General features: G+C 41.5%; 1 protein-coding gene across 1 annotated transcript in view; it reads left to right on the top strand.

The window, feature by feature from the left end:
* LOC128369481 (partitioning defective 3 homolog) overlaps window positions 1-26,752 on the top strand; it is a 328,222-nt gene that overhangs the window by 245,962 nt on the left and 55,508 nt on the right. The window contains exons 21-22 of the mRNA XM_053330529.1: window positions 1,219-1,347; window positions 11,133-11,414. Of these exons, the coding sequence (XP_053186504.1) occupies window positions 1,219-1,347; window positions 11,133-11,414 (411 nt within the window). The remainder of the gene's footprint in view (window positions 1-1,218; window positions 1,348-11,132; window positions 11,415-26,752) is intronic.

The following is a 26,752-nucleotide window of genomic DNA, read 5'->3' as shown; positions in this document are numbered from 1 at the left end:
ACCACTTTTTTTTTCTCTTCTCTCTCTTCTCTCTTGTTCACTCTTCTTCTGTCTCTTTCATTAAAACACACACGTACACACACCTCCTTTGGTTTTTCTCTCTACGTCGTCTTTCTTACCTCCCTCATTCTCTCTTTCTTTCCTCCCCCTACCTTCCTTCGATCCTCTGTCCTCTTTTCCTCCCTTCCTCCTTTCCCTCCTTCTTCCTCCGTTCCATCCTTCCTTCTTCCCTTCCTTCCCTTCCTCCCTTCCTCTCTCCCTCCCTCCCTTCTTTCCTTTCCTTTCCTCTTTCTCACACACACACACACACACACACACACACCTCATGAGAGTTTCTTTGTATTCCTTCATCATAGTTTAGTTTTCAGTCTTAATGTGTCATTCGTTGAGTTTCTTCACCACTTCTTTTTCTCTCTCTCTCTCTCTTCTCTCTTGTTCACTCTTCTTCTATCTCTTTCATTAAAACACACACGTACACACACCTCCTTTTGGTTTTTCTCTCTTACGTTGTCTCTTCAGAAGTCATAGATATTCTCTACGGACCAATTTTCCCTGTGAATAATCACGGAGGTTCATTGTGGAAGCGAGCGCGGTGCCAAAGTCATTTCTTCAACAGGCTGCGGCTTTATACCGAGTCAATCAAGCTGAAATATCTCTGCAATAGCTCCTATTTCGTTAAGCGTCACTCCCTCCCCATGAATATAATTACCGCGATGGGCTGCGACTACGCCCTCTTCATTTGTGACTCCGCAGCTTTAAATGAGCTGAATTGGGGTTTAAACTTATGAAAAAATACTTTTCAAATGGTTCATTTGAGGGCTTGATTGACTGTTGAATCATACTTTCTGGGTGTATATTGTGATCATAGACAACATTTTAAACTATTAGTCGCTGTTGAAGTGGAGGGAAGGTAGCAGTTGGAAAGAAATGGTACCTGCTCTCTCTCATTGTAAGTCACAGGATATGAAAAAGTCTTAGTGTCTAAATGTCCAAAAAGTTTTCCTTGAAATTGTTCTATGACCTCTAACTTTTTCAATCTTCTCTGATCCACTTCTACAACCCAGAGATAAAATTGATCTGCTCATGTAATGTTCCACAATGACACCGGTGACTCATGAAGAATAAGAATCGGGTTGAATGGCTACAAACAGGATAAAAAAATCAAAATGCTACAGCCTGTTAACTCTGTGTGTGTGTGTGTGTGTGTGTGTGTTCCAGGTTTGGGAAGCACCGTAAGGATGAGCGACCCGGTGAAAAAATGGATCGTAAAGGTTCCAGCAAGTGGAGGCCAGAAGACATGCAGGTTTCAGACGAAGAGACGATGAAGATGAGGATGGAGCAGGAGAGGTGAGGTCTTCGTCATGTAGTATCTGCTCAGTGCTGCTGTCGTAGTCAAAGGGTCTGTTCGAAACCTCATCCTTTCCTACTACTCGTACTAACTCTGACGTCATAGGAAGTATGTAGTGTGTTTCAACTGCGTAGTATGTGTTTAGAGTATGTGAGAAGTTCCTGGATGGTTTACTAGATTCTCCAGAAATGCAGAGTATGCATCAAGAGCTGACTACTCACACTCACATTACCCAAGATGCAATGTAACTTCTGAAAAAAAAACCCAAAATACAAACGTCACAGATCACCTAGCTACAGAGAGGGTATGTTCGCTTCCTGTTTTCAAAATAAAAGCACCAATTCTACCGTTATGGTTTTCTTAATAATAAAAGGTAACGGGTGTTTTATTTTGTGAAAATGACAGGAAGTGCGTTACTCGCTACGGCCAACTCCGAATTCTCAGGAACAAAACTTTAAACAGGTGTTATTTGGACAAATTAGCGTCACATTGTGGATCTAAAGGGCTATTTTACTTTCTTCCTAAAAAGGTTAGAAATGTGGATAAAGTGGTTTATTTACAGAGTTAGAGCTAAAATGAAATCAGCTTCAGCCTGATGATTTCAGCTCGGGTAGGAACCAAATGCATTGTGGGTAATCGTGTAGTTTACTACAGTGTAAACGGTCTGCTTACTATCTGGTCGTTTAGTGTGTAAGATATAAGTATGTAGTATTTTGTATAGAAGTATGTAGTATGTAGTATGTAGTATGCGGTTTCGAACACAACCCCTGTCTTTTGTCTCTGATCTCACATGTTCACTGCCACGCTAGGATCCGAGATCAAAAAGGGAATAATTGTTAACGTTGCGGCTCCACTGAGCTATATGAATCAAAGTAAACTAGATACTGCTGCTATCTCTCCTCTGGATCACTCACTCTGCTTTTTAAGCCAAGAAAAACACGTGTTTTTAGTAGTCTTGATCATAGCTACACAAGTGTAAATCCAAATTAAAGCTTCTATGTTTGCTCCCCTCCTTCTGCTTCCTCATCCCTCCGTCTATCTGCTCATTGAAGTTAAAACGCTAAAGCTAGTGGAGTGCAAAATTAATTGTGGTTGTGGCTTGTTGGTCCTCTATTACTGCTCCCTGCTTTGATAAGCACATCTACTGTTTGTTCACTTTTTTTTTTTTTTTAATATCAGTTAATCTACACCACATGGCCAAAAGTATGTGGACAGTCGAACCTTTCCACCACTTTATTTTGATTTTTTTGAGCATTTCATTTAAAAAGCATGGACATTAACAGCTGCTAGAACAGTCTCCGTCCTCCTGGGAAGGTTTTTTTTATTATTTTTTTTTTTAAACCAGATTTTAGAAACTGGCTGCAGGAATTTGCTTCCATTCAGCCATAAGAGCATTACAGAGGTCAGCCAATAATTTGTGGAGATGAGGCCTGGCTTGTTGTCAACGGTAACAGTTCATCCCAAAGGTATTTAATGGAGTCAAGGCGAGGGCTTTGTGCAGACCATTCACATTTCTCTACAACAAACTCAAACACAACATTTCGTCATGGAGCTCGTTTTATGCGTCTTATTAAAATAAAAAAGGGTTCCTTCCTCCCGCCATCGTATTACAATATCTGAAGTGCACTATTGTGTATTTTAAATATTATATGTATTATACGCTGTAGCATTAGATTTCCCTCAATTGGAAATAAGGGGCCCATCCCAAACCATGTAAACAGCCTCAGACCAAAAATATGCAAAACTGTGCAGATGTTTTAATTTATGGAAAATAAACTAATTATAGTATATGTACATACTTTACAGGCATATTCCTAAATTCACCATCAATTTTAACATCACACAAAAATAATAGAAAAAACAACAACATATAAACAGAAAAATAAATATATAAATTAAATTAAAAAAATTAAATAAGTAATGATAATAATAACCCCCCCCCCCCATATGGTACATCATTCAAAATCATTTGGTTTGTATCGTAAAAAAAAACAAAGCATTGACATACATTAAAAATTACTTACAATAATTAATGTGTCCATATATTGTTACCGAGTTACGGCTCTGTCTGACTGTACACTCGTCTAAAAACAATCACACATAAATAAATAAATAGATAAATTAAATTAAAGAAATAAAATAAGTAATGATAATAATAACTCACTCCCCTTCCTCCCTTGACCCCCTATATGGTACATCATTCAAAATCATTTGGTTTATATGGGGAAAAAAAAAAAAAGCATTGACATACATTAATAATTACCTACAATACACAATACAATAATACAATAATTCATGCGTCCATATATTGTTGCCGAGTTACAGCTCTGTCTGACTAGCACACTCGTCTATTGCTAGGTAACAACACAATGAGCCCAGCAGAAGATAAAATCGAGGTCCCGACCACAATTCGAGAAGCATTTTTCAACACAGCATAACAACCAAACTAAAGGAAATCTCTTTATTACATTACAAACTTAAAATGAATTGACATATTATACTTTGTGAATAAACTTTATTTGCAATAACATGATTTTAATGGTTAAAAAAGCTATAGAATTATTAAAAATTGTTACCAAAAACTAAGTTGCCCCTACACCACAAGTTTCCTTCTCACTGCAGTGTTGTTCCTCTTAGCCCAACTAAATGTCAGGTGGCACTGTGCCAGTTTGGTGGGGGTTTATAAATGCCAAGGCCATTACAGCCCAGCTAGCTAATTAATTCCCTTGCTCTTGGTGTAGGGGGGGGCAGGAGTCATTACTTGTCACAATTGCTCGTTATGAAAATTTGGTTAGTAATTCTTTTCCTTTATGCTTGCAGAGCAGAGAGTAGTCCAATAATATGATAATAACCAAGTCTTTATTTTTTAATTGGCTTAAGGTTATCGCAAATGCCATGTCAGACGACTTGGTGGTAAGCCTGGGTATCTTTTAAATGTTCTGTATGACTTCCTTTTTTATGTTAATCCATTCTCTTTTTATGTCCTTTAATGTTGAAATCCTTGGCTTTTATTAGCCTGATGGATTCAGGACCACTGAAACCTATTCAGGACCACTACTCTGGCTCACAGGTGTCAGAGATAACATTCACATCACATTTTGCAGATGTAAGGTGTCTTCAGAGCACATAACCTCTGTAGATTACGTTTAATCGTTTGTGGTTCTTTGTCTTCAGAAGGATTGTAGAAAAAGTCAGTTCCTTCATTCCTTCCTTCCCTCTTCCCTCCCTCCTTCTCTCTTTTTTTCCTCCCCCTACCTTCCTTTGTTCCTCTGTCCTTTTTTCCTCCCTTCCTCCTTTCCTTCCTTCTTCCTCCATTCTATCCTTCCTTCCTTCCTTACTTCCTTACTTCCTTTCCCTTCCTTCCTCTTTCCCTTTCTCCCTCCCTCCCTCCTCCTTCCCTCCCTCCCTCCATCCCTCCCTCCCTCTCTCCCTCCTCCTTTCCTCCCTCCCTCCTACCTTCCTTCCTTCTTTCCTTTCCTCTCTTCCTTCCTCCCTCCTTTCCTCCCTCCCTCCCTCCTACCTTCCTTCCTTCCTTCTTTCCATCCCTCCTTTCCTCCCTCCTTCCTTCTTTCCATCCCTCCTTTCCTCCCTCCTTCCTCCATCTCTCGTTTCCTCCCTCCTTTCCTTCCTTCCTTGACTCGAGGACAACAGGAGGGTTAATACTATATGTAACCAATGTAGAGCTACCTATCTTTTATTAGTAGTAGTAATGGAAGTAAAGCCAATATTTCCACCTGTATCTTCAGCTTTCATACCTGGGGTAAGGCCTCGGGTGGGTCAATCACTTTTTTTTTTACATGTATTTGTTCTTTTCTTTTTAAAGTGGAATGGTTTAGGGATGTAGAAAGCTCTGGGTTAAAAAAACTAGGATAGTCTAACAGTAATTCCTGTAAGTCAATACATTAATTATTTTGTTCAGCATTAGATGTTTGACTCAGTCCAACAAAGCGTACTCCCCCCCCCCAAGTACGCTCCCTCGTTTGAATTTAAACACTAGCTGAGAAACTCTGATAATGACGGAGTGATCCCACTGAGGGATGACTGCAGCTGCTTCGGTGTTAAGCAACGATCCAGTTAGCCGTGTTTCACAAAACACAAAGTTCAGCTGGGAGCCACCGGCACCTCGCTGCAGAGCTGCCTATCGATCGGCCGCTGCCAGAGGCTACGATTAATCCAGCTGTGATTGACTAGATGGATGGATTTCCTCGCAGGTTTAAATCTCGGATCCCAGAGGACTCCAACCCCAAAAGCCAGACACACAAATCTAGACGGACAGTTCAGATTGTACACTGATGTTTGCCGGGGAAAATGTGTGGCTATTTGTAGATCAGATAAGAAGCCACACACACACACACACATGGAAACACTTGCTTATTGTTAACATGAATATAATGTATAATATCTAGGGCCTGACCAATAATGAAAATATGGGGCTGATGCAGATATTAACCCTCCTGTTGTCCTCGAGTCAAGGAAAGAAGGGAGGAAGGAGGGAGGGAGGGAGAAAGGAAGGGAGGAAGGAAGGAAGGAAGGTAGGAAGGAGGGAGGGAGGGAGGAAAGAAGGAAGAATGCAGGGAGGGAGGGAGAAAGGAAGGAGGGAAGGAAAGAAGGAAGGAAGGAAGGAGAGAGGAAAGAAGGAAGGGAAGGAGGGAGGGAGAAAGGAAAAGAGGAAGGACAGAAGGAAGGAAGAAAGGGAGAGGGACGAAGGAAAGAATGAACAGTCAAAACAGACGGGGTCAGTTTGACCTGGGAGGACGATACGAAGGTTAAGGAGTAAAGCAATTCCGATATCAATATATTGGCCAATATATACTTACAGAATATATACATGAATACATTTTTTTTTACAGTTATCCATCAAATGTGGGAATCACTTATTAAAAAGATATGTAATGAAGACATATTCTACAGTTTAGGAATAAACCTTATTGTATGAAATGACATCAGTAAATAATAAAATGAGTTTCACTGATAATTTAGTAATTATAAATGATAATAAACAAAAAACAGCAAAAAACATTTACATATATATCAAATTAATTAAGAAGAATAATCAATATATATATAAATAAGATAAAGTTTTGCTATATTATCAAAATTGAGACATTGGCCAATGCTGATGAATTTCAGGCTGACAAATTATTGAAATATAGGTTTATACCACTCAATAAGGGACATTACTGTGGATGATGACTATTGACTTTAAATTATTTTCCTCTATTTACAAGATCTCAAACCATTTCCTGTATAAAAAAAAGGGAGAATGTACTCTAGTATAGTAAACGCTATTTTGGAGGTATGCTTTAGTCTCAACATTGCTTCAGACTGTATCAGTTAGCCTATTACTTCAGTATGTGTCTGAAGAGGCAATCATCCGGCCAAAAGGTTACAAGTTCAATCTATATACAACCCTAGCGCTTGAAAACCAGCTGAAGCCACATGTCACCATATCATAAAACATTACTAGATATCACTGTTATCAATCCAGAAGGAATTTCAGTAGCACATCTTATCCCGTTGGACCTTCTCCCTTCATGTATTTCCTGCCTTTCATCGTTGGTCTATTACTTGTGTCAGCATTACCGCAAAAAAAAAGAAAAAAAAAAAAGGTTTATTACACAGTGGGCACAATAGCACATAATGGACCATTGTTCTGGCAGTGGTAGAAAGGTCACTCGTCAAACACATTTCTGCAGCCATAATGTCCCATCCTGTCATTTCTATACCCCTTTATCTGCTACCCCGTCCCTCCCCATCCCCCCGTCCCTCCCTTCTCTCCTCTCGTCCTTCTACGCACTCTTTTTGTACCCCTTTCATTGCTTTTTTTTAAATTGTATTTTATCAGTTACCCTTCATGCTGAGAGTGTTTCCATCTCTCGTCAAGGCTTGTCCTTACCTAAATATTTTGGGACTGCGAGGGTAATGATTAGCCAAGTGTGGTTTTCCTTCCTGTCCCGTTTCAATCAACGTAATTGTATTTGTGAAACATTTTTAGCAACATTTCCTTTAAGTGGTTGTCAAGTTGACGTAGATGGGAGGCTTAGATTTTGTCTTAAAGGAATACTCCACTTAACTCCCTGCAGGATTTAAGGGTTAGCTTTAAGTTAATTTACTGCTCCATCGTCCATCTATGAACTCGCTTGTTATAAATACTCGTTTCCCCTCTAAATATGACACAGCTTTCAATTGTTACCATAGCAACTGTGTGTGCTTATGTAGGTAGTGAATAACAAATATAGATGGCTAACCATGCTAGTGATGAATAAAAGGTGTTTATTAGTTGATATGTTGGTTAAATAATAAGTTTAGGACAGAAGAGAGGTGGAATAGTTTGGGAATGGCTGACAATAAATTGAAACCTTGGAATTTTGGTGGAGTATTCCTTTAATATGTAGTTAAGAATAATGTAATATTGATCCCAATTTGCTGCTTTTTTCTATTTTATACTTATATAAATTGAAATTTTTGTACTTTACACTGTTGATTTAGCAATTTTAAGATGTAAAGTCAGACTGTGGGATATTTTAATCATCATTTTTTAACATTTCTTGAAGACTAAACAATTCAATTAAGCAAGAAAACATCAACCGATGAATTAACAATGAGAGTAATGGCTAGTCGCATCTGTTTAAAAAGCTAAAAGCTCTCTTTGTACCTTCAGCATGTTACTCTCTTTCAGACCCGTTTTTCACCCACAAATGGAGGTTGCCATCTTTGCCCTTTTTCAATTATTCAGCTTTTTAAGAATTGAGATTGTGTCCTTTCTCACACACCGCAAACTGGTTCAAAGCTGCATCCTTCCTCACTCAGAAACTGGCCCCATTGACCTGTCCAGTGCCTCGTTATGGACGGGGGGTCGGGGGTGGGGGCTACACGGAGAAGGCCAGGCTCTGGATTGGTATGTCTGGCCTTATCTTATCAGCCACAGCGCTTGTATATACAATCAGTAGCTGCTCCCACTCCTGCTGCTGCTGATGCTGCTGCTGCTGTTGCTTTCTGCAATGGAAAACACTGTTTTTCCTCTGGGTTTAAAGATAGCTCCCTCAAGGGCCTTGCTTCCTTCTGCGCTATTAGATAATTGCTGATTCCACAAATAGTGCATAGACAGCGTGCAAGTCCGCAAGCTTCAGTCTGACCGGGAGTAACTTGTTGGAATGAGTAGACCTATTGCTAAAAAGCTTGTTACCCCTGTCCAGACCCAGTAGGGAGCTGGTAACCCTCCTGTTGTCCTCAGAGGCAAGGAAGGAAAGGAGGTAGGGAGGGAGGGAGGGAGGAAGGAAGGGAGGAAGAAAGAAGGAAATGAGGAAGGAAGGGAGGAAGAACGAAGGAAACGAGGGAGGAAGGAAGAAGGAAGGAAAGGAGGAAGAAGGAAGGTAGGAGGGAGGGAGGAAACAAGGAAGGAGGGAGAAAGGAAAAGAGGAAGGGAGGAAGGAAAAGAGGAAGGGAGGAAGGAAGGAAAGAAGGACAGAGGAAGGGAGGAAACAAGGAAGGAGAAAGGAAAAGAGGAAGGGACAAAGGAAGGAAAGAAGGACAGAGGAAGGAAGGAAAGAAGGACAGAGGAAGGAAGGAAAGAAGGAGGGAGGGAGGACAGAAGGAAGGGAGCAAGAAAGAAGGAAATGAGGAAGGAAGGCTGGTAGGAGAAAGGGAGGAAACAAGGAAGGAGGGAGGGAGAAAGGAAAAGAGGAAAGGAGGAAGGATGGAAAGAAGGACAGAGGAAGGAAGGAAACAAGGAAGGATGGAGGGAGAAAGGAAAAGAGGAAGGGAGGAAGGAAAGAAGGAGGGAGGGAGGAAGGGAGGACAGAAGGAAGGGAGCAAGGAACGAAAGAGAGAAGGAGGGAGGAAGGAAAGATGGAAGGACAGGACAGACGGAAGGAGGCAAGTAAAGAACAGTCAAAACAGACGGGGTCAATTTGACCCGGGAGGACGACACGAAGGTTTAAAGCAACATTTTTAGTTCCCACATATATCTGCACATTTTTCTCTTGTTTAAATCCACCATGTCTCCCCTCCTATGATGAGCTCTCATTATTATTAGACTTATTGTTTCATTATACACAGCATGCACATTTTTCTGGAGGAAGCATTACAGATTTTTTTTAACCCGCTGAGCGTTGAGGGAAGTTGCACCCCCTACCTCGTCACCGCTGCTGCTGTCCCATTCACTTTCCCACTGCCATTAAAAAGGGGGGCCTGGAGAAAAGAGAGCGGTATGATAATTGGTAGTTGTAAAGCTCTGATAATTGGCAAGGCTGTAATTACGGGGCTGCGCGATAGGTAGTCCCCCTGCTGCAGAAAATGGTGTTGCCAGTTATTCACAAGATAATGGCCTAAAGAGTGTGTGTGAATTCTCTGCGTTTGGGTCGTATCTATGTGTGTGTGTGTGAGACAGAGAGGTGTCAAAGGTAGGTGTGTGTATGTGTGTGTTTTAGAGAGATACAAAGCAGCATGGTAGCTATACATTAGTAGCACTATGTGAATACAAAGAGGTGTGGGGGCGAGAACCTATTATGCATTGTTTATGGTATTTTTCAGTAGGGGGTAAAAAAAAAAAAAAGCATGAATAATGGACTCCACATCTCTTCTCTTCTCTTCCATAATGGAAAGTTCAGAAGGTGTAATAAGCAATCACTTGCAGATGTTGCAGTGTCACGTCTGGTGTTTTTTTGTTAATGCGACGCCAGAGATTTACAGCGTCAACTCCAAGCTTCGGCAAGTGGTAACTAGTATGGAGTTAGTCTGTTTCCCAATGGTGCAATTTTAAACCATCAATATGTGATTGTGTAGTGGGTTTAGTGAGTTAGTTAGTGGGGCAGTATTCTTATAATCTGCACTGAGAAGTAATTTTTGGGTGCAGAAGAGAACCAGATGTTTGCTAATTTACAGTTTTTTCGGAGCTCATGTTGCAATTTTGGAAGGTCAGCTAATTGCTTTCTTTAGATAGGTGATTTAGATACAAATTATGTCATGACATCATCATCATTATCATCATGCCAGGGAGACATATATACTATATTGTGATTAAAGTATGTATAATATGCTAAAATGTCCTTGGAGAAGCCATTTATTGATAAAACAGTCAAATGGGAATGTCTGTTTTTGATTCTCCTGCAAATTAAATACTTGATAATGGACGCCCAACTCTAAAGCTCACAGCCTGTAGCTTGGGCTTAAATGGTAAGTAGCGTACCTACCTGTAGATTATAACTGAATCTCTTTCATATTCGCTAACTCTTTCCTTTTTAATTGGGTTTCTCTCTAATATCAATATGGTCTCTAATGGTTCTCTGGCTCCGGTAACTGAGGCTGATTTTTTTTTACAATCAAGACCATATCTGCCTGAGAAAACAAATTTACAACCCATTTACAACCTAGTAACTCAAGCTTATACCCTCCATGACTCATCTTATGGTAAATCAATATGTTTGGGAGTGCCATCCAAAAGTAAATGTACTGTAAATATTGCATTTCATGGACAATTGTTTCAGTTTGGGTTACAAGATAAAGTAATATGGACATTGTGTTTTGTCAAAGGTAACACAATAAAGTCCAGGGGTTTTATTGCAGGTTTTGATTTATAGATAAAACAGGAACACATGGATGAATTTTACAAAGTTTTATCCAACATAACAACATTTCAAAGTAGCCTAAAGAATACAATAAAGTACCAAAATGACATAGATTTTTATCAGACAGCTTCAAGCTACACAGAGCTACACTTCATATAAAAATTCTCTCCAGCAAAGTTTTAGTACCAACGTGTGTCCTTCATCATCTTCACCATCAGGATCCAGGCTAAGACCAGGGAGCTGAGGGAGCGCCAGGCCAGGGAACGGGACTACGCTGAGATCCTGGACATCAGCCGCTCGCCAGAGAGGGCGTCTGAGGAAGAGCACCCGTACGCCGGCATCAACACCCTGAATACCTCCGTGGACAGCGGGCACAGCCGGCCCCACAGCCCCCGAGACGACTACCCGCACCTCCATCCGCACCACCAGCACCAGCACTCTGACTCACTCTACACCCAAGTCAGCAAGGCCCGCAATGACCGGCCTCCGTCTGCAGACAGGTAAGGCTGGATTTTAGTGAATTTTTGACTGTTATGTTGTGTTTAATGCCGTTGGACGTTCCTCAATTGGTAACAATCATAGACTGTATAAAAGAAATGGACGTAACATCCGTGATGTCACCCATTGGTTTGTGGACTGCTGCTCAGAAGCCAATAGTTTTGAGTCTGGGCAGCGCCATCTTGAAAATTTCAGGTGCATGCTGGGAAAAATAAAAACACAGATTCTACTTATATGGGCATGAGGCTGAGCCAACAGCGGGGAGGTTGCTATGGTTGCGAGGGCTGGATCTCAAGGACATTGGGCAACCAACCTGTCAATCAGGACGTAGCCACGCCCTAATGCATACCCTGCTTTATCGTCAAATATAAAATCAGGGAGGCCAAAATGTCACAAATGAACATCATACTGCATTGAAGAAGGCTTCAAACTAGCGATTGAGACCATAAACACATTTTGAAAACGTTTACTGAGGTTAGAAATCAAGTGAGAAGTTGGTGAATTCTCCATTGACTTGTATAGAGACGGAAGTCCTTTTGACACCAAAACGGTCGCCCCCTGGTGGCCTTTTGATAGAATGCAGTTGTAAGTTACTTCTGCGTTGGCCTCAATTCAGAGGACCAGAACTCCCCGCCTGGGAACAATCAACCCCCTCCTTAAGGTACAATTTCTGTTCAGGCCCAGGTGACAAGCTGCCGCCATTCACAGTTCAGCAACCTTTTTTTTTTTACCTCCAATTCCAAAGCACAACCCAGTCATGGTATTTCCAGTAAACAAAAGGTCCGTCCAGGTCTGCCTTCGCATTCCCAGGCCTCTGAGGCAGCATTACTGCGTAGACGCTGGCTGGCTGGCTATCACACCTGGAGGAGAAAATAATCATAGCAACAGAAGGCAGGCGGTAAATGTCAGCTCGCTTGACGGCTAGACACAATGAGCTGTTCTCAGGGAGTTGGGGAAGGGGGTATGTGGGATTTCTCAGGGGAGGAAGAGAGAGAGAATGGAAACCTTTGAATATCCGTCTTTCTTTCTGTCTCACTTGACCTTTCTATCTCTCTTTATTTCTTTACTCGCTCTTGTTGTTTTCACCTTAGTTGCCACCTTTTCACTTAGTTGCATTTCCCCCTAGAAGTATTTAGCTTGAGTTACGGACAGCTCAGACCTTCTCTGTTCATGATGGACAGCTGTCAGTCATTTTAACCTTTAAACTGGAGGCAGGAGTGGAAAATGAGATGTTAATTATTATTTTTATTATACTTTGATGTTACTAGTTATCTCATTTGCACCTAAGTAAACATTTCCACATATCATTTTAAAAATATCTTGTATATTTTGCAGTGGTGTGCACAGACTTCTTGAAGGGCAGGGGCGGAAAGAAAAAAAAGGGCACATACAGCATGTTTTCGCCACTGAAGAGGGCACTTTAGTGCGTGTTTTTGCCATCCAAGAGGGAAGTTTAGTGTGTTTTGCCAACCAGGAGGGTACCTTAGCACACGTTTTGGCTCCCAAGAGGGCAGTTTAGCATGCGTTCTGGCTCCCAAGAGGGCACCTTAGCACATGTTTTGGCTCCCAAGAGGGCACCTCAGCACCCCCCTGCTCCCCCCTTGTGCACACCACTGATATTTTGGATTTTATGAGTTGTGTCTCCACCAGGATACATTGCCCCTATTAAGGTATAAAAATGTATATATGTATGTATCTCCTGTTGCATGTTGCCTTTTATTAGGCTTAAAATAATCACCCTGACCTGGCATGAAGATCCTGAGTCTCTGTGCCTCTACTTTTCATTTCTATACAGCAGCCAAGTGTAGTTATGAAACTCATAACCCAAAGCAAAGTCCAAATGAAAGCCCCCCAGCATTTTCTCAAAGCTTACATCTTGTCAGCAGCAGCAGCAGCAGCAGCAGCAGCTCTCAGCACTGCAGTGTGACTGTGCTGCGTCGCTCCCCTTATCCTCCTCCTTCCATCAATGAATGAAGAGATTCGTAGCAATAAGATGGATTTGGTGGAAACTGGAAAGCCTTTACGAGGAGAGCCCTGCAGCAGCGTAACAGAAACATAGGCAGCGCAGGAGAGGAGAGTACAGCCGGAGCTTTGAATGAATGAGTTTGTCTTAGTCGCAGTTTTTTTTTTTTTTTTTTTTTCGCGGATCCCCAGATGGCCTCGGCAGCCTGTGTGTACTTCGAAGAGTGCTGTAGCTCGTATCGATTCATAATTCATCGAGCTGCTGTTGTCACTGAATTTCGTATCCTTTCAAGTCCCTGATGTGGTGTGCTGTGTGTGTGATGGTATGCAGATTCACAGCAGATGATAACATACAATATAACCTATTTAATTAGGTGAGGGAATTCACTTTTAATTTAGATTCTAATCATGGTCTTATTAAAAAAGTTTACAGCTTCTTTTACTCATTGACCACCAAAGCAATATGTATTCCCCTCTCAGTATATTTAGTTTAATCTTGGGGGTGAAAGGCATCTCCACTGTAGTCCATAACAACATTAACATTTATAATAAAGGTTTAGTGCTGAAATAAAAGGTCAAGTAGTTATTTAGAGTTTCATAAAGGAACTTCTTTTCTGTTTTATATCCTAGTAAAATGAATTTGGTTGGACAATTTAAGCAATCTTAAGATGTCGTTTTAGGATGTAAGAACCTGTCACAAGCATATTTGACTTAAAGGGTGTATCCACAGTACAATAAAAAAAAACACAATTAAATAACTTAATTCATTTAGTGAGAAAACTTTGCATCCAGGCTTTGGTTAACTTCTCCATCAACCTTCAGAGACATAATGATTTAATGTATTTCATTTAGTTTTATCATAGAGCGATTAAGGTGAATTAAAATTGGACTTTCCAAGTAAAATCAGCAACAGGTCTCACTTAAATTAGACAGACTTGTGAATTTTAGAGCACAAAATATGTTCAAATACTTCCTGGTAGAAGAAGTTATATCTCTTACATGGTTACAGAAACAGCCGTTACACCTAACTGTTGCTGTAACTAACTGTATAAACCTCTTAGCTAACCAGGTCGCTTCACATGTAGCACATATGCTCTTTTTTTTTCAGGCGGCTTTGATTAGAGCAGCTTTAGATGCCAGAAACACAAACTCCTTAAAGATATTGTGTTTCGTTCCCAGATTCCCAGATTCCCAGATTCCCAATTGTAAGAAAAATATACCTCCTGGGAGAACCAGGAAGCGTGTTTCCTGTTTCCTGTCTGCCCCCTACTGAACAGGAAGTGAATTAGACTCTGCCATGCCAAGCGAAGGAGGCGAGGGGAGGGAGGGTTCACACAACACTGGGAGTGTTTGTTATTATGGGATTCGAATGGCAGCGGCGGACTGATATCAGAGCTTAAGTATTGTGGAGATTTGGATCAAAGCAATAACATGGAAAATGTTTTCTTTTATTCCTGCACGAACACTTTTCTTTTAAAAACGGCAGGCATACCGCGATAAGTAAAATATAAATAGTTTTAGATTTCTATTGAGTCAGCTCGACTGTGACTTTTTTTCACTGTTCAAATCTGGATGTATTTAACCAGCTAAATCTATGGAGGCTATTGTTTGCTTTATTGAAAAGACGCTTGATGATTGATGTCTGAACATTTTCAATATTTGATGCTGATTTTCTGCTCTAAATCCAGCGTGATATGGCTCTTTAAGTGTCCGCATGGTATATTAATGTTTGTACAGTTCTTTTGTTTGGTGCTGCAACATTGTGATTGTCACATGATTATGACTCAGACTCAGACTCAGACTGAACGGGTCAAAGACAAACATTGTTCAAACCCACAGAACATCATATTTTAACTCTAGGAGGAGATCTGCTATAAGATGCTATCGCCCTTGGTAACCAGTCTTAATTTAGGAGCATCAACTATAATAAACGGCTTTATAGCTTTAACAATAAAATCTGGAAATCAATTGAATGAGGAAGCGGGGAGCCCAGGAAGGGGGGAAGGAAAGGAAAGGAAGGGAGGAAGAAGGAAGGAAAGGAGGGAGGGAAGAAGGAAAGGAGGGATGAAGGAAGGAAGGAAAGAAGGGAGGGAGGAAGGAAGGAAAGGAAGGGAAGGAAGAAGGAAGGAAGGAAAGGAGGGAGGAAGGGATGAAAGGAAAGAAGGAAGGAAGGAGGAAAGATGCTATCGCCCTTGGTAACCAGTCTTAATTTAGGAGCATCAACTATAATAAACGGCTTTATAGCTTTAACAATAAAATCTGGAAATCAATTGAATGAGGAAGCGGGGAGCCCAGGAAGGGGGGAAGGAAAGGAAAGGAAGGGAGGAAGAAGGAAGGAAAAGAGGGAGGGAAGAAGGAAAGGAGGGATGAAGGAAGGAAGGAAAGGAGGGAGGGAGGAAGGAAGGAAAGGAAGGGAAGGAAGATGGAAGGAAGGAAAGGAGGGAGGAAGGGAAGAAAGGAAAGAAGGAAGCAAGGAGGAAAGATGCTGTCGCCCTTGGTAACCAGTCTTAATTTAGGAGCATCAACCATAATAAACGGCTTTATAGCTTTAACAATAAAATTTGGAAATCAATTGAATGAGTAAGCGGGGAGCCCACTGGAGTGCATCTAGAATCAGGAGGGATGCGTTCATGTTTCCTGGGTGCATTTAAAAGCCTTGCGGTTGCATTTTGTAGCACTTTGTAAATTGTGTTCAGAGTTTGGCTGAGACAGGATTATGATGCATTATAATAGTGTATAAGAGGCACATTTCAAGCATTTACTGTGCACTTAGTTTATCCAAAATATCTGGTATGCATCACAGCTGATATGTATCTTCAGTGTGATGACTTTTCTTACAAAACCTGCAAAAACTAATCTAAGTGTTTTTTAAATCAATTTATTTATTCATTTTTTATCTACTTTATTTTACACATATCTTTATTAATATCATTCTGTAGTTTTATCTTCTTATCAATTTTATTTGTCTATTTATTTTGTTTTTAATCTAGCTTTCTTTAGTCTAGCTTTTATTAAACTTTTCTTCTATTTAATTTTTATTTTTAAATCTATTTTAACCAATTTTTTTACTCTAACTTTTAATAAACTACTTCTCTTATTCTCTCTTATTTGACTTATTTATTTAATTATTTTGATTTATTTAATTATTTATTTTAACATTTTTATTATTTTATTTTTTTTATTATTTATTTTTTATTTTTCATTAAATAAAATTTATTCTCCAGTTTTGCCTTTTTTATTTTATTATTATTATTATTATTATTATTATTATTATTATTATTATTTTATATATATATATATATATATATAATTTTATCACTTTTTCTGTCTTATTATCAGCTTGTCAATCAGCTGTAAAGCACTTTAAACTACACTAGTCTGAATGAAAGGTGCTATATATTAATATAAAGATTGATTGATTGATTCAGGGTAAGAATAATAAGAAGTGAAAATGTAATACCACAGCAACTCTTCACTACAGCCTCTACTCCTTCTACCTCTGCTACTATATCTACCACCACCACCACCACCACCGCTGCTGCTACTGATGATCTTCCTGAAGCTGCCCAAGAGGAAATTCACTTCTTAACCCCCGTACTGTCGGTTCCTATAACACAAACCCGCAGAACAACCACACCAAAAGAAATCATCTCCAATGTCCAAATGAGAATACCAGAACCACACACCACCCGCCCCCAGTATAGTCTCCTAATTCCTCTTGGGGCTGTAAAATGTACAATTGCCTTTCTTAGCACTGCAGCGCCTTTTAGTAGTCCAAGGGGAAACAAGGGGCGGGGGTGGGGGGGGGGGGGGAGCAACAACATGCAGCTGTATAAATATCCAGTGGAATTCATTTTTAATTGCTTCTTTTTTCCTGTCAAAAAAACAAAAAAATTCAATTTAACTATAGAGGTTTAAAAAACAAAAACTAAGGAGGGCGGGTGGGGGCTTCTGACGCCTTTTGGGGGAACAGTCTGCTGTTTCCTTTGCTTTAAGGAGCATGAGTGTGAGGGGCTGAAGACTCAAGCAGTCTGCTGCAACAAGCCTGAAACAATATTTAGCTTTTTTTTTTTTCTTCTTCTTCTTCTTCTCAAGTCCGCTTTGTAACATTTACTTTGAGGATTAGATGTGTTCCTTAGATGTTTCCTCCTCTCCTCTACATATCGAACAAGACGGGGTAAATTAGAAGTGGTGGATGTTTATGCAGTAGCTCCTGATGTTGTGTTGGTAGTTTTACACTGTGGTTAGGTGTGTAGGTGGTACGGTGTTGTGTCAGGTTGGGAACACTCTCTCTTTTTAAGTTTTTCTAGTTCAGAGGTGTCAAACTCACAGACCAATTTGATCTCATGTGAGCCGGATCATTAAAAAGATGGAGGGAAAGAAGGGAGGAAGGAAGGAAGGAAAGAGAGGCAAAAGGAAGAAGGAAAGAGAGGTAGGAAAGACAGATGGAAGGAAGGAAGGACCCAAGAAAGAAAGGTAGGAAGGAAGGAAGGACAGATGGAAGAAAGGAAGGAAAGGAAGGAGAGGAAGGAAAGACAGGCAAAAGGAAGGAAGAAAGAGAGGTAGGAAAGACAGATGGAAGGTAGGAAAGACCCAAGGAAGAAAGGTAGGAAGGAAGGAAGGAAGGAAGGAAGGAAGGAAGGAAGGAAGGCAGGCCAGATGGAAGAAAGGAAGGAGGGGAAGGAAAGGAAGGAAATAAAAAGGGAAGGAAGGAAAGACAGGCAAAAGGAAGGAGGGAAGAAAGGTAGGAAAGACAGAAGGGAGGAAGCATAGATGGATGGAAGGACAGAAGGAAGGAAGGAAGAAAGGAAGATAGGAAGGAAGGAAAGTGGGCCGGATTGCACCCCTCAGCTGGCCAGTTCTGGCCCGCGGGCCGCATGTTTGACACCCCTGTTCTAGTTTTTTGGCTCTCGACCAAATTGCATAACCTTGCTGCTGCTGTGTGGGGAGGGGGGCGGGGGGGGGGGGGGCAGTGTTAGTCTTTCTTTCTCCCTTCTCGTCATGCCAAGCAAAATATTGTCCGAAGCTCAGTGTTTTTATCTCCCCGAATGTTTTTCCACCGTTAAAGCTAAAAAAAATAACTCACACTGGAGTCCTAGAGAGTGTATGATTTACATCTGGTAACATTTGTCGCCATGTTTTAGTTTTTTTTCTTAAACATCTCCTGAACTGCTTTTAAATTATGAAGAAACAAGAGAAAGAAAATATCCAGTGATGTCTTGCCAGCTCCCTAATGAGTGTTTCTTTCATGTTTACTTCAAATTAATAAGCTGAATTCATTAAAAACATATTGTAGGAAGCTTTATTAGCCCCTCAACAATTGCCCCGTATCACACTTCATCCCTGTAGTATGAGTGTAACTGCACAGAGAGCCAAGTGAATTAGCCACCATTGTTTTATTCCCCCCCCCCCCCAACTATATAGAAGGCAGCAGTGAATGCTGGGTAGGGCTCTGAGGGATTTGGTGTGATTTGATTCTCCGCATTTTCCCGAGGAGGCAGCTCTCTTATTGAATCGGCTCCATTACATTTCATCTCCACCGGGGGAATAAAGGGGGCCTCAGAGGGAGCGAATGTGGCCGTGTTATATCACAAACACACCAGAAAACAGCCAAGCAGACAAACAAACAGACAGCAGTCGCCTTGCAGCTTTTCGCAGGCTGATAAGGTGGCGTGTGTATTTGTGTGTGTGTGTATTTGTGTGTGTGTGTGTGTGTGTGTGTGTGTGTGTGTGTGTGTGTGTGTATTTGTGTGCAATTACACTTGACTTCATGTATGCTGTGTGTGTGCTCAGATTGTTTAACGTTCCTGTTGTCCTCAAGTCAAGGAAGGAAGGAAGGAAGAAGGAAGGAAAGGAGAGGAGCGAGGAAAGAGGGAAGGAAAGGGAGGGAGGAAGGAAGGAAGGAAAAGAGGAAGGAAGGAAGAAAGGTGGGAGGGAGGGAGGGAGGAAGGAAGGAAGAAGGAAGGAAAGGGGGGAAGGAAGGAGGGAAGGAAAGGAAGGGAGGAAGAATGAAGGAAAGTAGGGAGGGATGAAGGAAGGAAAGGAGGGAGGGTGGAAGGGAGGAAGGAAGGAAAAGAGGAAGGGAGGAAAGGGAGAAAAGGAAGGAAGGAAGGAAGAAAGGAGGGAGGGAGGAACAAGGAAGGAAAGGAGGAAGAAGGAAGGAAAGGAGGGAGGGAGGAAGGAAGGAAAGGAGGGAGGAGAGAAAATAGGAAAGGAAAGAAGTGATGAAAGGAAATAAGGAAGGAAGGAAGGAAGGGAGGAAAGAGAGAGGAAGGAAAGAAAGAGAGAAGGAGAGAGAGATGAAGGAAGGAAGTATGTGTGCTGGTGTTTGTCTTCCTTTTCTCTGTTTTGATGCAGACGCCTTTTCTTCTTGTGTATTTGCAGGTAATATAGAGGAGTGAATGACAAGTGTGTGTGTGTGTGTGTGTGTGTGTGTGTGTGTGTGTGTGTGTGTGTGTGTGTGTGTGTAAGCCAGCCACTGATACAGAAAGGTGGCAGGTATGCAGCTGCACGCAATGAATATAAAGCTCCTGCCTCGGGTAAGAGTGTGTAAGGATTTCTGTTGATGGTGGTCAGAACTGCAGCTGGATTAACCAGTGAAGCGGCCCTGCGGCAAAAAATGAGCCGTGTGCTCATGTTGACCCACACTTCCTCCCACTTTTCTGTGCATTGCGTATTTGTGCCTCACAGCCACACAGCAGCTCTATTATATTTTGCCTACAGCCACTAAACACAGACAAGCAACACTACATGTACAAGACTTCCTGTGTGTGTCTGTTTGTGGTGATTTGATTAAAAATGCATATTTATAAAGTATTCTGCAAAAGTCTTAGACCACCACTAGCTTTGTTGTTTTAGTAAAGTTTTTTTTTTCAGAATAAAATGGCTTCAACAGGCAAAAGTCAGTCTTTCTTGCCACTATAAGCACATCTTGAACTCTTTTGGTGAGACTGTCCTGAAGTTGATTTTCCTTTGAGACTGACCCTGCTGAGGCTAAATTATGATTTTATGGAAAGGAGGGAGGAAGGAAGGAAGGAAGGAGGGAAAAGAGGAATGAAAGGAGGGAGGTAAGAAGGAATGAAGGAAAGGAGGGAAGAAGGAAGGAAAGAAAGGAGGAAGGGGGGACAGGAAGAAAGGAGGAAGAAAGAAGGAAGGACAGAGGAAGGAAGGGAGGAAGAAGGAAGGAAAGGAGGGTGGAAGGAAGGAAAGAGGGAAGGAAGGAAAGGAGGAAGGAAGGAAGGAAAAGAGGAATGAAGGAAGGGAGGGAAGGAACGGAGGGAAGAAGGAAGGAAGGAAAGGAGGGAGGTAAGAAGGAGGGAAGAAGAAAGGAGGGAAGAAGGAGGGAGGAAGGGAGGACAGGAAGAAAGGAGGGAGGAAGGAGGAATGAAAGGCAACACTACCTGTAAAAGGCTTTGTGTGTGTCTGTTTGTGGTGATTTGATTAAAAATGCATATTTATACAGTATCCTGCAGAAAGTCTTAGACCACCACTAGCTTTGTTGTTTTAGTAAAGTTTTTTTTTTCAGAATAAAATGGCTTCGACAGGCAAAAGTCAGTCTTTCCTGTCCTGAAGTTGATTGAAGTTGATTTTCCTCTGAGAGTGACCCTGCTGGTGCAAAATTATGATTCTATGTCTGTCAAAGTCTGTGATCTTTGGCATTGTCAGTGGAATGAAGTGATTGAAAGCTCATTTTAAACATATTAGCGAGCTCCCACCAATGAGTTAAACAACATGTGGATGTAATGTACAAACCTGGTGCAACTGACCTTTTTCACAGCAGTCGGACAAATACAGATGTTAGCAATGATACTAATCAGGGTTTCATTCCATTTAGTTTTAAGGGAGCCAGGTTCCTGCTATTGTGTAAGGGAAGTCACACTAAATACTTGCCACTTTAGTTAATAGAAGCTGTTTTTTTCCAGATTTTCTTCAGTTTTTTAATGCTGCATACACATTTCCTGTATTTCCTGTTTGTATTCTAATAAAGAGACTGATACATTATTATATATGGTCATTGTGGCATTGCTAAAAAAAACAACCTAATAGTGGCTTAAGACTTTTGGACATTACTGTGTGTAATGGAAGGGAGGAAAGGAAAGAAGGAAGGAAGGTAGGAGGGAGGAAAGAAGGAAGGAGGGTGGGAGAGAGAGAAAAGAAAAGTGGAAGGGAGGAAGGAAGGAAAGAAGGACAGAGGAAAGAAGGAAGGTAGGAACGAAGGAAGGAGGGTAGGAGGAAGGAAGGAAGGACAGAAGGAAGAAGAAAGGTGGATGGAGGAAGGAAAGAAAGAGAGAAGCACAGACGGAAGGAAGGAAGGAAGGAAGGTGGATGGAGGAAGGATAGAAAGAGAGAAGGACAGACTAAAGGAAGGCAGGAAAGAAAGAGGAAGGTAGGAGGGAGGAAAGAAGGAAGGAGGGCGGGAGAGAGAGAGAAAGGAAAAGAGGAAGGAAGGAAAGAAGGACAGAGGAAAGACGGAAGGTAGGAACGAAGGAAGGAGGGAAGGAAGGACAGAAGGAAGGAAGAAAGATGGATGGAGGAAGGAAAGAAAGAGAAGGACAGATGGAAGGAAGGCAGGAAGGAAGGAAGAGTCAAAGCAGACAGGGCATGCATGCATGCAGACACATTCTAAACATATGAACTGATTTTAATGGACTTCCATTCATCAGACAAGCAGAGACACAGCTCCAAAACTCCAAATGAATGCTAATGTTGCTTTGACTCCACTACAAGTGTAAAGAAGTTGTCTGCCAACACATGTTTGGCCATGTTCCTCTACCCCCAAACGTCCCAAAAAAATCAATCAGTGGCTTTAATGGTCTCATCATTTCAGTTTATATTGTGCTTTAGTGGTACATATTACCAAACAAATTTACAATTCATCAAATTACCACAAATTGTCTGTTTGGTAATGTAGCCTTGGTGGAAATGTAACATAAAGAGTGTGTGGTCCCAGAGAGCTTTTGAATTTCTGCGGTTTTGTAGCACTGCATTCATTTAAGCATGCCCTTCTTTCATTTAGCGTCGGGCAAACACACAACTAATCCTACATTCCTGTCACTTTAGGGGCCTCTGAGACTCCTGACAAAAGCCCCAGTTGGGCGCCAAACACATATTACACAGAGACCATAACCCAGACTCACAAACACACACACACACACACACACACACACACACACACACAGTAGTTATGAAAAACCTGTAGAGTCTCAGGAACAGACGTACAAGTACAAAAGAGATTCAAAGGACACGAGCTCAAACATAATTGTGTTGATTATACAAACTGGAGACAAAACAGTGAGTGCTGCTATTCTACATTGTTCGATGAGAGCAGCAGATGAAAAAAAAAAAGCCTCTCTCTGCTCATTATCCTCCATAATTCACTTAGCGACAGACATCCCTGTTGTTTATTTCTCTCTGGTTCCCATGTCTCTGTAATCTTACACATCTGACCTGAAAGTGTTCCTTAAGCTGTTCCTCTCTTCCTTCTTTTCTTCTTTTTTTTTTGAATCAACAGTTTACATGACTGAATGATTTAACAGGTTATTACTTCATGTTTGGTCTTGTTGTACAAAGCTGGTGCAGTCTGATTCAAGTTGAGCATCTAAGTCAGGGGTGTCAAACATGCGGTCCGTGGGCCAGAACCGGCCCCGCCGAGAGGTCCGATCTGGCCCTGTTTCCTTCTTCCTCTTTTCCTCCCTTCCTTCCATCCTTCCTTCCTTGCTTCCTTCCTTCATTCCTTCCATCTGTCCTTCTTCCCTCCCTTCCTTCCTTCATTCCTTCCTTTCTTCCATCTGCCCTTCTTCCCTTCCTTCCTTCCTTCCTTCATTCCTTCCTTCCTTCCATCTGTCCTTCTTCCCTTCCTTCCTTCCTTCCTTCCTTCCCTTCTTCCCTTCCTTCTGATCTTCCCCTCCTTCCTTCCTTCCTTCCTTCCTTCCTTCCTTCCTTCCTATCTTCCCTTCCTTCATTCCTTCCTTTCATCTGTCCTTCCTTCATTCCTTAATTCCTTCCATCTGTCCTTCTTCCCTTCCTTCCTTCCTTCCTTCCTTCCTTCCTTTCTTCCCTTCTTCCCTTCCTTGCTTCCTTCCTTCCATCTTTCATTCCTTCCTTCCGATCTTCTCCTCCTTCCTTCCTTCCTTCCTTCCTTCCTTCCCTCCTTCCTTTTAGTGATCTGGCCCACATGAGATCAAACTGGGCTGTATGTGGCCCTTGAATGAAAATGAGTTTGACACCTCTGAACTAAATCCTGTAGAAGTAGAAGCAGCTTAAGAATTAAGCTTAAGAAATCTTGACTGAAACTGAAACCATCATCATTTTTCACATATTTCCTATTTTTCAAAAAACTTGACATTTGTTTTCATTTTTCTATGTGGCTGAAAGTCTGTCAAATTCACATTTTTTTATAAAGCCAAGTACATAAAATAAAATATTCAACTGGAAAGACAGTGCGGAAAAGTGCTTTACTTGTTCTCTACTGCTGCCGCCTGCTTTCTTTCTGCCAGACTAACCTGGGGTCGGAAAAACTCGCAGCTGTGACTTCTCTCCCCTCTTAACAACCATTTAAGACCTGAGAAAAAAAACCGAAGCTTGGTCACATCTCTCCGCGCCTCAGCTGCTCTACTTTTTTGGCTCGTCGTGTGCGAATAGAGCCACAGACGAAGATGTTGGCTTTCTCTGCTATGCGGAATATGAATGTGTGTTCTCACCACTCACTGAGCAGTACAGGATGTCTTACTACAGCTTGGGGAACAACTCTGCTTGAGGGTCATCACGACTGCTTGAAAATTGTCGCTCCGAATGCCTGATGAAGGGAACACAGGCAGAATTTTGATTAGCTGCCAGTGCCACTACGTTTGGCCTCAGGCGGAAGACATCTACATATAACACCATACATACTTGAACTTTTGCACCTGAGAAAAACTCATCAGCATCAGAAGAAGAAGAAGATGTCTGTGGAGAATCAGTATCAACACAGATCACTCATTTTGAAGCCAGCTTTAGTCACACAATTACCACAACTCTCTCTACACTTAGATTTGATTCCATTTCAAAGCCATTAAAGTTAAGAAAAACAAGAAGTTATAGCATGAATGAACATAGTATAGTGCCCCTGGGGAAGAAAGGTAATGACCCCTCCTACCTTCCTCCAGTAATGGGCGGCTTATTGTGTATATACCCTGTAAACTCAAACATCAAATGGTAGCTTTACTGTATTTTCCCAGAAACCCAGAATACAATGCTAGAATAGTATTTGTAGTCATTTGATAAAATACAACTTTAAAATACTCCTTTTAATAAAAATGCAGCACCCACCTTCATTGACATAGAGCTATTTAATAAAAGAAATAACTACAAACTAGTGCTGAACTTTTAACCTCTGGAGGAAAAAAGAAAGGGAGGGAGAAAGGAAAAGAGGAAGGGAGGAAGGAAGGAAAGAAGGAGGGAGGGAGGAAGGGAGGGAGAAGGAAAGAAGGACAGGAAGGGAGGAAACAAGGAAGGAGGGAGGGAGAAAGGAAAAGAGGAAGGAAGAAAAGAGAGAAGGAGGGAGGAAGGAAAGAAGGAAGGGAGGACAGATGGAAGGAAGCAAGGGAGGAAAGAAGGAACAGTCAAAACAGACAAAATCATCACTGGAGACAAGTTTTCAAATTCCTTAAAGATATGCAACTTTTGCTGTCATGGCAACAGTGAACACCACGATTAATTGACATGAGCAAGATTAAGTCGATTAGAGTTTCTAAATGTCGGTTTTGATTATTTTTCGATTAATTACCCAGCCCTACTGTACTACAAACCAATTTTCATGGAGTGAACCTTGGAGGGGGGTTTTGAGGTCTCGGGCCAGTTGCCCACTCTGCCTTGTAGAAAGTTGAGCCTCGTCTGCGGGTTTGTACAGCTGCTGGATGCAAAACACGTCTCACTTTATGGATGGAGGCCTGTAAATGTGAAGCAAGGACGGCGATGCATCAGTGATCATGAGTTCTGTGTTAGCGGATGATGCAAACAGACTGATCGTTCTTGGTGTGTGTGTGTGTGTGTGTGTGTGTGTGTGTGTGTGTGTGTGTGTGTGTGTGTGTGTGTGTGTGTGTGTGTGTGTGTGTGTAAAGCAGCCCTTGCAGACGTGCATTCAGCTATTCTTTTGTGACATTATGCAGATAAATGAACTGATAATTGAATCACATCGCGTTACGGGGGTTTGGAGAAGGAAAACAAGGACAGTTAGTCTTTTGTGATACGTTGAAGGTCAAGATATTCACTGGAACAGTCTGACATCTGTTTCTGTTCTTTAACATGTACAGTACTTTAACTTGAGATCATGTTTACTTCTCTCATAACAAAAACTATGACTCCAGGATGACGGCTTGTATATAGGACACCAGGAGATATATTTCACGTAACGTCCACTGAGTTTCTCTTCACTCTCTATGCTTGTTTTACATTCCTATATTTTGACTTGTACTTGAATGCCTCACATATTTGCACTGACAATTGTAATTTGCCATTGTCGGGTTGAGGATGCAGTCCTATTCCTAATTTAAACATCCTAAATGTCAAACTTTTTATTTTTTTGTCTGTCAGGAAGCCGATGGGAGCTTTAGGGCACACGCACACATACACACACACACACACACACACACACACACACACACACACACACACACACACAGACACACTCCTCTATATTACCTGCAAATACACAAGAATAAAAAGCTTCCTTCCTCCCTCCCTCCATCTCTCTTTCTTTCCTTCCTCTCTCTTTACTCCCTTCCTCCCTTCTTTCTTTTCATCCCTTTCTTTCTCCCTCCTTTCCTTCCTTCCTCCCTCCCTCCTTTCCTTCCTTCTTCCTCCCTTCCTTCCCTTCCTTCCTTCCTCCCTCCCTCATTTCTTCCTTCCTTCCCTCCCTTCTTCCTTCCTTCCTTCCTTCCTTCTTTCCTTTGCTCCCTTCCTTCCTTCTTCCTCCCTTCCTTCCCTCCCTCCTCCCTCCCTCCTTTCCTTCCTTCTTCCTCCCTTCCTTCCCTTCCTTCCTCCCTCCCTTCCTTTCCTTTCCTTCCTTCCATCTTCCCTCCCGTCCTTCCTTCCTTCATCCCTCCCTAATTCTTTATCTTTTGGTATTTCAGTTAGCTGATGTAGAGGCCAATTCTCTCACCCCTGCTGTTTCACCCACCAAGAGAACCATTTAAAATAATTTAAAAATGGCTGACACCACCACCATCCTTTAATCAACATGTCATACTCAAATGATAATATATGAGTGTAGAGCGTGAGATAGGTTATATTAAAGTTAGGGTCTGTCAGCCGCCATCTGCTCCTATACGGTAGAAACTGTTATATGGTGTATGAAGAGAGACAGGCCAGTCCTCTTCCACTCCTAATCCCTGGATCAAGG

Source organism: Scomber japonicus, chromosome 12 (assembly GCF_027409825.1).
Source record: "Scomber japonicus isolate fScoJap1 chromosome 12, fScoJap1.pri, whole genome shotgun sequence".
Classification (NCBI taxonomy): domain Eukaryota; kingdom Metazoa; phylum Chordata; class Actinopteri; order Scombriformes; family Scombridae; genus Scomber; species Scomber japonicus.
The sequence above is the reverse complement of the archived record's forward strand: the minus strand, read 5'-3'. Positions and strand labels throughout refer to the sequence as shown.